This window comes from Homalodisca vitripennis, chromosome 3 (genome assembly GCF_021130785.1).
Source record: "Homalodisca vitripennis isolate AUS2020 chromosome 3, UT_GWSS_2.1, whole genome shotgun sequence".
Taxonomy (NCBI): Eukaryota; Metazoa; Arthropoda; class Insecta; order Hemiptera; family Cicadellidae; genus Homalodisca; species Homalodisca vitripennis.
This window is the reverse complement of record NC_060209.1, coordinates 3,802,925-3,814,734: the sequence shown is the minus strand read 5'-3', so window position 1 is coordinate 3,814,734 and position 11,810 is coordinate 3,802,925. Positions and strand designations below refer to the sequence as shown.

Below are 11,810 nucleotides of genomic sequence, written 5' to 3'. Positions count from 1 at the left end.
AGATGAGGCCACTAACTATCGAACTGAATTTTTAAACTCTTTGGATGTGCCCGGCTTACCACCCCATAATTTACTTTTGAAGGTTGGTGCAGTAGTCATAATGCTTCGCAATCTAAATCAACCAAAATTATGCAATGTAACGCAATTGGTTGTAAAAATATTGATGATAAATGTTATTCACGCAACGATTCTTAAAGGAAAATTTAAAGGTGAGGAAGTTCTTATTCCAAGGATTCCGATGATTCTTACCGATATGCCTTTTGAATTTAAACGAACTCAGTTTCCGATTCGTCTTCCATTTGCCATGGCGATCAATAAATTACCATGCCAATCTTTGAGCGTTTGTGGACTAAATTTAGAAAATCCATGTTTTTATCATGGACAACTATATGTGGCATGTTCACGTGTCGGCAAACCATCTGCTTTATTCATTCTTGCACCTAATAACAAGACAAAAAAATGTTGTATATCACAAGGTACTCGACTGAAGAAAGAGAATCAATATTAATAAATTAATGTATCTGTGGCTTTGCTGCTTATTGCGATTTAAATTATTTTAGATAACTTACGAATTGTGTTTTTTATTTAGTTTTTCTATTTAAATTTCAGATTAGTTGTGAAGGAAATCAAAATCACATAGGACCTAATTTGAGTTATTTTTTACTTTGTATTTTATTCTGCACATTTCAAGCACCATTGTGGATGCTGTGGACCCTGGGGAGCCGGGAGGCCCTATCCTCGCAACGTTAAATAATACATATTGAGGTACACTTTTCTCATAAACTATTTAAGCTATAAGTTTGAATTTCTTTACATACTCTTATACTTGTTGTAATACTATTTGACTAGAATTACATTGGTGTGATGTTAGGAAAAAGAATTGGAATTTATTTTCTTAATTGACAATTTTTAACACGTTTATTTTATTATTTATTATTTAACTTATTATTTAATATTTTTAAATGTGGAAGATTTAGAGTAATAGTTTTAGTGCTGTATTTTGGCATTGGTACTGGAAATACTCACAAAAAATTTCAAACCTCTAGCTTAAATAGTTCCTGAGAAAAGTGTACCTTTGTGTGAAAAAATATAATTTGCGGAAAAACGCATTTAAAGTAAGTAAACATACCTTAGGCCTAGAACATCCCTGCTCCGTAGTCTGGATCATCTGCATTGCCTTCCTCCTCTTCAATAAGTTTTCTTTTAGCTCTTCTTTCTTGCCTTGCAGTTTTAGTAATGTCCTCAGCTGCTTTTTCAACTTTACGGAGTCGCGTTTTGTCCATTCCTTTCAGAGCGTCAATCGAACGTTGACAGATTTTTAGCCCTAACTCTTGAAGTTCAACTTTCCACAATGGCCAGTATTTAAAGAGAATACGCTGTCAAACACTCCTAGTTGTAATGTATTTAACCTAATGAAGGTACTTTTTGGCAAATTTGACCAAACAAAATGGTTAAAACTTTCATTAACATTTTGTGTTTGTCCATGAAGGCATTTTGATAGTAGGTCATCACTCTTGTCAAATCTCTATAAATGCTTTTCATAGCTAGCAAGACAGTCCCTGGAAGTGGAGTTTTGTGCTTGTACACAGTATTTAGAGCTTTGGATTTATTATAACCACACCACGATTCGGCTCCAGTCGGACAAAGGCCGTGCTGAGGGTTTTCATTTGTAGATAACCTATGGAAATAGTGGCCCAAATATTTTTTTTCATTTCTGAGACTCCTTTCTTATCTGACACTGCTCTTCTAATAGCTAATCCATAGTAATTTTGTAGCTTGTCAATTTCTACATCTGTCAGTCTGCCTTTCCCTCCGATTACCTTACCGTCATCGAGCTACATTCCTTTCATATCCCTTTTTAGTTTTCTTAACCTAGATCCCATTCGCTTCTGGACATGTCCAATGCATTCAAATTTGGCTATTTCAATATTTTCACCATATGGTTTATTTTTTATTATACTCTGAAAACCTTTACCGTCTCCATCGCCTAAATATTTGGTGTATCTAACTCCTTTACTAACTGAATTTTGAAAATTTTTTATTGCCCCTTCCACCTCCATTCCACCACTTGACCCTTCATAGTTTTTAGTACAAACATGTTCTTTTGGTTTTTTATTGACATTCTTAGACTCTGTACATAACTGACAATACTTAGACATAATAGCAACATCCAATACCCTACCCGTATCAACACTTGTTACACTTACAATCCCGTTCAACGATTTGTGTCCCCGCCTTTACCAAGAACCGTCTATAGCAACTGTAAGATCTGTACAGCCTTCATTTTCTTCTACAGCTTCTGTCATACTCTTTTCTGCACAATTACTAATACCTGTCCTCAAAACTTCAGTATAAGGTCCATACTTATCTGGGGGAGAAGGCAAATCTAACAACGAACACAAAATACTGCCGGCTGCAGGACCTTTACCAATGGTTCTTAGGGCATAGATGAATTTTAAATTAATGTCATATTTATTGCTAGGTGTAAGGCTTGCATTCCTAAACTCATAATGACTTCCACACAAGCTACAGTCTAAAATAGTTTTTACAGCAAGGCCATGTCTTTCGTTGTCAGAAGTATTCAGCTCGATGCAATTATCGCCATTACAGTTTTTGCAACGAGCAAAACATTTTATGGCATTACTTAGAATATCTAAGTCAAAAATACAGTTTCCATTTCCACTAGTTTCAAACTGTTTGTATTGATCAAAAGTAATCTTTTTTGATGAAGAACTTTTATTAGGCCTACCTTGAGATGAATTCAAAGGAGTTGATTGTTCATTAGCTTCAACTAGGCCTAGGTTGGTTCGGTTAGTTACATTATTAGATATTTTCTGTGTAAATCTGTTCCCATGGAATGTAGATTTCTTTTTGTAAGAAACTTTTACACGTGGCATAGCTTCAAAACTAACACAGGAACTCACACTAAATAAACGAATGTAATACTTTCACCTTCACTGTAAACCATAAACAACAAGAAGGAAGATTAGTTACAGATGTCACATGCAACAATAAGCATTCTAAACAGCTGCTATCAAGTTAGCCAACTAGTAAAACGAAAATTACAAGCCCAATTCTTTAGAACTGGTACTATAACAAGTGACCAAAAGCAAGTAAGCTCCTGAAACGTGAGACCCGTAAAGGTAATAAATATGTTATAGTGCTTAACATTTAAGATATTAAAAAACTAATTAAATATTCTGAAAGAGGACATTTTAAACTATAAAAAAACATAAAAATAAAAAAATGTAAAACAAAATTATTTTTTGCCTCCCGGCTCCCCTTAAGGCGGTACGAGGTTCGCCGGGTCAGCTAGTGAGTGATACATTAGTTTCTGGCCAGGATCAATATTCCACAGACAGTGAACAGTCAGCTGACTAATATATCACTTGATTGCGATAGTATTATATCCTACTATAGAACATTGTGTCCACGTGTAGGTAATGGATAATTCAGTTAATGAGTGATACATTAGTTTCTGGCCAGGATCAATATTCCACAGACAGTGAACAGTCAGCTGACTAATATATCACTTGATTGCGATAGTATTATATCCTACTATAGAACATTGTGTCCACGTGTAGGTAATGGATAATTCAGTTAATGAGTGATACATTAGTTTCTGGCCAGGATCAATATTCCACAGACAGTGAACAGTCAGCTGACTAATATATCACTTGATTGCGATAGTATTATATCCTACTATAGAACATTGTGTCCACGTGTAGGTAATGGATAATTCAGTTAATGAGTGATACATTAGTTTCTGGCCAGGATCAATATTCCACAGACAGTGAACAGTCAGCTGACTAATATATCACTTGATTGCGGTAGTATTATATCCTACTATAGAACATTGTGTCCACGTGTAGGTAATGGATAATTCAGTTAATGAGTGATACATTAGTTTCTGGCCAGGATCAATATTCCTCAGACAGTGAACAGTCAGCTGACTAAAAATTATTATTTATTTTAGAACAAAAACATTTAGAATACTCATATTATTTGCAATTATATTTTTTCCAACGTGTTTTTGACATCACTTATGCTTTATAGGTAGTGGGCGAACAAAGTTCCAACTATTATACAATAGTGCGAGAATAGACCAAAATTGGTACATGGACAGTATTTGTAAATAGCTCCGAGGAATACAATAGCCAGTCTTAACCAATTAAAAGATTCAAAATTGTGATTATTCTAATACAATAAAAAAATGCACAATGGCTGACCGGCGAGTACCGCGGAAACCAGAGGTCGTAGCTCACATACACTGGAACAATCGTGTAAGTGTTGTAAATTTAAAACAATAAAGTTCTTGTCGTCTTCAACGCCTAAGCAACAAAATACCCTCAAAAAAGTAATCTCTGTTAAAAATCCAGAAAATAAGTAAAGACTGCAGTCTTCTTTTAACTCCGAGGCAACTCCATCTCCGAAATGAAATCGGAAATTGAGTTTACTGAAGGTATAATCCTTTACCATGAGCAATAAATCGTCTATATACAATTATATGAGAAGTCCACGAGACCTTTACGGATTAATATGTTCAACCCTCAGCCAGCAATGTTTAACCGTTTTCTTGACCACAGGGTTGTATTTATACACTGATGTTCAACCCTCAGCCAGCAATGTTTAATCGTTCACTTGACCACAGGGTTGTATTCATACACTGATGTTCAACCCTCAGCCAGCAATGTTTAATCGTTCACTTGACCACAGGGTTGTACTCATACACTGATGTTCAACCCTCAGCCAGCAATGTTTAATCGTTTTCTTGACCACAGGGTTGTATTCATACACTGATGTTCAACCCTCAGCCAGCAATGTTTAATCGTTTTCTTGACCACAGGGTTGTATTCATACACTGATGTTCAACCCTCAGCCAGCAATGTTTAATCGTTCACTTGACCACAGGGTTGTGTTCATACACTGATGTTCAGGTTGTCTGCCTCATGCGAAATATATCTTTCTTTCGACTGAGACGGTAAGGATATTGGATTTTGAAATTTTACAAAATAGTGGGAAATATGTGGTAACTTATAAGTGAAAGTCTTTAAACTAACCCTTGTGTGTCCCATAAAAAGTCAGTACACAAAATCCAACAATTGTATATTTTCCTGATAAAAAGTACATACATTTAAAACTTGATAAGGGCAAGGTAAATTTATTCAACCCTTCAAAGTTATATATCACTTTTTTCATTTTTATACAATGAGTATATTTATAAATTAGCATTGTATCTGTACAAAACTCAACTAAACGGTTTAAAATTTTTATGAAATGTCGTCAATCTATAAATAAAATTGTTGTTTAAATTAATTTTACATCCTAAGATTATGATTTTTTGAAAAAGAACTATTCTTCAAGGTTCTAGGACGAACCTACGTAGTAATTTTAATGATGAATACTTTGCAAATGAAAAAATAAGCACACCGTGAAACAGAAACGGAAAGGAATATATTGCATTAAAGCATATGAGAATAAAACACTATCAAATCTTATCTAATCGTTTTCTGAAATATAATCATGCTACGTTAATTCAGATTCAAAATAATAGGTACGAAAATATGCTTAGCGTATTCCAATTGGAAATCTTTCTATTAAAACATGTATTGACAACACATGGGAAGTGCTATTGTGTTCATCAATCACGCCCATAACTTATTTGGTATACAGACAACGTATTGTATTTTACCCAGTAAGGCGAGCACTGGATTTTAATACAGATTTGATCAAACTTTAACACTATTATTTTTGTGTGTTCCTTTAATTTGTTTAGTTTTAAATGGGCATTAACTGCTGCCCTCCACTATATTTCGTAAACCAACTTCATAGTAGAGATTTAATTTGTACCACAATGTTATCACTTTATATATTTACAATTTATGGTTGCAATAACAAGTAATAACCATAGTTCATACATTTGTAAAAAAATAACTCCATTGTCATGACAATGGTGGAGTTTATGTCACTGAAGAATTTGAGTTATTGTATTCAATTTATTGTTCTATTGGCGGTATATGCAGTCACTATAATTCAAATGAAGAATAATAATAAAGTATTCTTTGAAAAAAAAACCAATTCTTAATCCGTGATTGTTATAACCACTATGACAGATTAACTATGAGTTTATCGATAAAATATTATTAAGAAATTTATCAAAAATGTAATTAAGTTGATCCAATAATATAGTTACAATATCGTAGCGTATAAACATACCTGATGAATGGTATAGAGTTAAGATTACTTAGTACTAAATATAAAATATCGTTCATTTATGTTAAAGTGTGTACTTGAAGGAATCTCAAAACGCTTATTAATTTATCACTGTGTACATAGTAATTTAGAATTAATATTACGTTTTGTTAGTATCTAGTAATTATTATTATTTAAATTAGAAAAATAATGTTATTTAAAGTTAATAATTTTGATCTTTTAGTTTTATCATTAGGTTGAATACTAATTAACCTCAGTTTATGGTAAATAGATTAACAATGAATTTTTAATAAGTGATTTAACATAATATTAAGACAGTTACGTTCAGAATTTTGAGCAAAATTTGTTACTATGGGTTTTGAATAGTAGCATGTTCTTCCAGGTTGGGCAATGCCAAATTAACAGTAAAAACCACTTATCTATCCGAATATTTCAAAAACAGGTTTCGATAAAATCAACATTTCAATTCGTAAAGAAATCCATGTTCTTATTTTTATTTATCCATAGTACCTATATTGTTCTATACATCTACTAGAATACTTAGAGGTTACATGAATACTGCACATCACATACGAGGAGGTTGTAGCATCATGACGGGGAATTTTGGGCATTTCGTAACTTTGGTCTTGAGCTCCTCACAGTCGGAACTGGCGGTCCACAAGGATTTCGGGCAGCCGAGGAAACCTTCTCTCATCACACAGTGCTCCAGCTCTTTAGCTCCACTCTTACACTCCGAGCTTTGGTCCACGTCGGCGGCGTAGGAGGCGAAGCACTTATCGAGAACCGTTGTCATGAGCGCGTCCATATCCTTGTTTCCCGTGACGATAGAAGAGAAGAGCTTTGTGATGGCTGCCTTATCCAGTTTTTTGTCTGACGTCAGAAGTTTGCTCTCGTTAAAAACGCACTCGGCGGCGCAGGTGTGAGCTTTCTTCAAGTCGGTGACGTCACCAGGACCTCCGGAGGGGGGACCTGGAGGTCTGAACGCGACAGGAAACTTCTCGGTGCATTTCTTCATCTCCTCGATGGCCTTCTCTGGTAGCATGGCTCCGGGCACGCTGCAACACTCCCAGGCGTGGACGTGCTTGTCCCCGGGTCTGGGTGGGCGACATTCGTCTTCCGCCTGGACGGAGAAGGCTAGAGCCGCCGCCGCCGCCGCTGTGAACACCAACTGCCACTGCATCATGACTGTAATTTTTTCCGTCATGTCTCCTATTAAATAGTTAACCACTACAAGGAAACAGTGATTACACGTGAGCAGGATGTGTCACATATTGTGCAAATCATAGTTTCATATTTGAATTTTCTACTATGCAGGCAAACAAATAAAACCTTCATCACCATAAAATTAGTTTGGCATTATGTCACATTATTGTGGATGTTTGCATTCACACAGAGTGTAACGAGCGGTTACACAATAGTTTTTCATATTCTCGAGTGGTTTTATGCTTGTTCCTTATTTAGGAAAAAATTATATTACATTTCTTATCAATTTGGCCAGTGACAAAAAATAGTAAACAATTTTTGGATTTTAACTGATATTATAATATCTATAATAAAATGGTATAATCAATTGGTTCATTTACAACATATATCACATACTAACAATTGAAATATTTTATATTTCTTTCCACATTATACAGTATATATTATTTATTACAAATATTATGAGTAGCATATTTATTGAATTAGAAAAACACATATGTCAACTATTTCAAGATTAAGCAATAAACAAAAACATTGTATTTGAATTGCATCATCAGTTACAAACGTTTCCTGATTTGTACAAAACCTTTTGTGCTAAATGAAAATTTCGATAATTTAATGCATGTAGAAAGCGTAGTTATTAATACGGGCAGTATTTGTTTTCAAAATTTCAAATTTATAATAAATCTAGGGCCATATCTTCAAATCTACAACATCGGCTGAAAGATGTAGAGAGAAATTATTTGCTTGGAGACAAAATTATTGCTGCATAAAGCAAATAATGAAGAAAATAAAGACTGTACTAGGAGAGTAGCACAACAAATACTTACTCTTATGAAATTATATACAAAAACCACAATCAACTTATTTAATAATGTTAATTCAGAAAATTAATGGTTATTGTTCAAAATTTTTAAAGGGAATATCTGTACTTGAATGCCGACATACTAGATACTGTACCAACATACTAGATACTGTAACAACATACTAGATACTGTAACAACATACTAGATACTGTATTTACATATTAAATACTGTATTAACATACTAGATACAGTTGCAAAATACTAGATACTGTATTAACACACTATACACTGTATTAACATACTAAATACTGTATTAGCATACTAGATACTGTTTTAACACACTATACACTGTATTAACATACTATATACTGTATTAGCATACTAAATACTGTATTAGCATATTAGATACGGTATTAACACACCATACATGGTATTAACATACTAGATATTGTATTAACATAGTAAATATTGTGTTAACATACTAAATACTGTATTTGTATACTAGACACGCATTAACATACTTACTAACCGACGGGACTCCAAGAGTACTTTGCGAGATCTAACAAAATTATACAAATTATAAATCAGCAAATTTCTCTCAAAACCATCTATATAAGTACAAAAGAAAATGCTTTCCAGTTTTACTCCTTTCTAAAACTATTTACTAACAGTATTTTAGTAATTACTTCTTTGATAAAATAAAATTTAAAATAAATGGATATTAAACATTTACAGTATAAATACAACAGTGGTTACCATAGATAAATCGTAGGTTATGTATTTTGAACAGTTTATAAAAAAAATGAAAATAATTTCTAAACTGCATTTAAAAGTCAAAAATTTCAAAATAAATTATACTAACAACATAAATATTTTGTCTTATTTAAACAGTGAAATATATAAAAATATATAAATAAAAAATAATATATAAATATAAAAGTGTTTATAAAATAAGCAATGTAGGCACTTTTTCAAAATATGAATGTGAAACTTACGTAGGCTATTCCTCACCATTCAAATTATACGACTATACTTGGCTTTAGAACAGCATTTCGTCTATAAACAACTTACTCCAACAGCAGTCGGACAACTCTGAGGTCTACACTATTGACATAACTGTTTCTCTCAATAAAAGAGACAATAAATGAAAAAAGAAAACATTTGTTAGATTTGAAACAAACAGATGTTAAATAGAATATAATATGTACAGGAGTTTTATTTTGGTTTTGTTATGTGACGATATCATAAGTTTTAAATGTAAATTCAATAAAATGTTTATTTAACTCCATATTTAATTTTCAAGAAAAATTCTATTAATTGTACAAACATTTATTTAAATCTTGATTATGTCTCTTTTAAAAGTGCTATAATAAATACACAAGTTTTGTAATGCTGTAATAACAGCGATCAAAGTGAGTAATATACATTGAATGCGAATTAAAAACTTTAACGTCTTATTTTATAAGGAAAAATAGAAGATATTAATAGGGCAGAGGCTGCATTCTAATATATTTAAAATTTGATAACGACTTATTGTAACAAGTTGAGATTCGTTATGTACATTTTAAACCTAAGGACATAATAGAAAAATTTTTAGTTTTTGAAGCTTTATTTTTAAAATTGGTGGCTTCTTAATATTAATTATCTTGAATACGACATATGATAAAATACTCATTTTAGTTGGGCAATTTAATTCAAAATCCAACGATATCAAGTTAAGAAAAGTATGTTACAATATAAAGGAGGTAATGCACTTTTAGAAAACTACTAAACAATATCATCTGTCATCATATGACAGTACTGTTTTTGAGCTACAATAATCATTAAATAATTAAATAATATAACATAATACAATTAAATATAATAAATAATAATAAGTAATAAAATAAAATAATAATCAATAATAAAATAATAATAATAAATAATGAAATAATAATATAAATAAATAAACAATATAACATTAAATAATTAAAATGGTGATATAATTTGCTTACCTATTGCTACAATTAGTTTCATTTTGAAAAAAAAAGAAAATAGAAATTTTTAAATCGGATTTAAGCTCAAAACATCTACAATCAAATTGTGATATAGACTACCGTGTTATACTAGGAACTCGCGTATGAAGATAACGCATCGAATATGTCATGGAAATCTTAAAAAACTGGTTAAAGGAAAAAGTATTACTTTTTGGCTCACTTATAAACTGGGAGAAAGAGTTTAAGACCCTGCGTATAGTTCTAAATACCTAACTTATATTTAACTCCCAAATCTGAGGCTTCTGACAAAAAATATGTTCTTTGGGTTCAGTATATAAACTCATAGGACTTTATCCCCAATTTAAAAAATGCTGGACGACTATGTTTATATGCATAATTTTATATTTTTTGTTTCTTAGTCGTGAAGCCTTTTCCATATCATGATCTGTTATTTTTTTCCAAGTATTTACTAGAGCTTATCCAAGCCTGCTCCTCACCTTAGTTTTCGTTCTACCAAAAGGTTTTCAGAGCGAATCTTGGCCGGAGCGTTCACTATTTCATTCTCAGAAATGCCTTTATGGCTCGGTACTCAAAGAAAGAAAAATGTTGCTCCTCTTTGTAGTTTTATTACAGTATTCATACTTTGCTATACTACCTACATTGGAACAAGCAAGCGTTAAGCTCTTTTAAAGCGACCAGACTTTCTGATTGTATGAAAAATATCTTTGGAACCACTCTGTGTGTGCAGTTTGGCGCATTTTATAATTTCTATGAGTTCTGCTTAAAACTATGGCATATTTCACTAAGAGAATTATTTCCAATTTATCTCCTGAGTATACTACTCAGGCTTCTTATGAATTTCATATATCTCTACTTCCTGCAAAGACGAAATATGGTTTATTATTTATTTAGCAGTATGAAATTAATATTTAGAGACAGAATAACAGATTCTGCCTTATGAAAAATACTGGCACCACTAAGGAAAGTTGAAATGCCTCTTAATATAAAATGATAGATCAGTTATAAAACATTCACGAACTTAGAACATGTATATTTACGAAACATTACATTTATGTTTGCATACATTACGGAGAACTGAGCGAGAACACCACATCTGAGAGTAACCAATAACATCTCAGTCCAATCGAGGGATAAGCTGCTAACACCACAAATAACGGCTATGTATACTGTATATCGAACTTGACCGCTTTACAGTTCATCTTTTAGGAACAGCTTGAATGGTATAACAATTATAAGCAATATCACACCTGAGAGAAAGTAATGTTTATTGCTCTCTTTACACCTGTGAGTCAAGTTTAACCCCCTGAAATAATACTTAAAGATATTTATACCATTTATTTTAAAAGAAAAAAAGATTGAAAAGGATGGAAGAATCATTTTCATCAGAAGACAGAAAAATATAAGATTATATTGTAAACGATATAAGGATTCAAGAGTACAGAAATTTACATTTATAAACATTTGTTATGCACACAGATCATGCATGATAATTTAATAGAGAGGAAAGAGAAGAAGTAAGGCTTGTTGACGTTCTTAAAAGTTTGTGTTTGAAACTTTCTCATAAATACATTGATAGCGTTATTACCTTTTT

The 11,810-nt window shown here is 32.2% G+C and overlaps 1 protein-coding gene across 1 annotated transcript; it reads right to left on the bottom strand.

The window, feature by feature from the left end:
* Positions 1 to 6,679: 6,679 nt before the first annotated feature.
* On the bottom strand, positions 6,680 to 7,417 carry LOC124356516 (general odorant-binding protein 67-like). The gene has a single exon (XM_046807570.1). The coding sequence runs from the start codon at positions 7,415 to 7,417 to the stop codon at positions 6,779 to 6,781; it is 639 nt and encodes a 212-aa protein (XP_046663526.1). The 3' UTR covers positions 6,680 to 6,778.
* Positions 7,418 to 11,810: the final 4,393 nt, after the last annotated feature.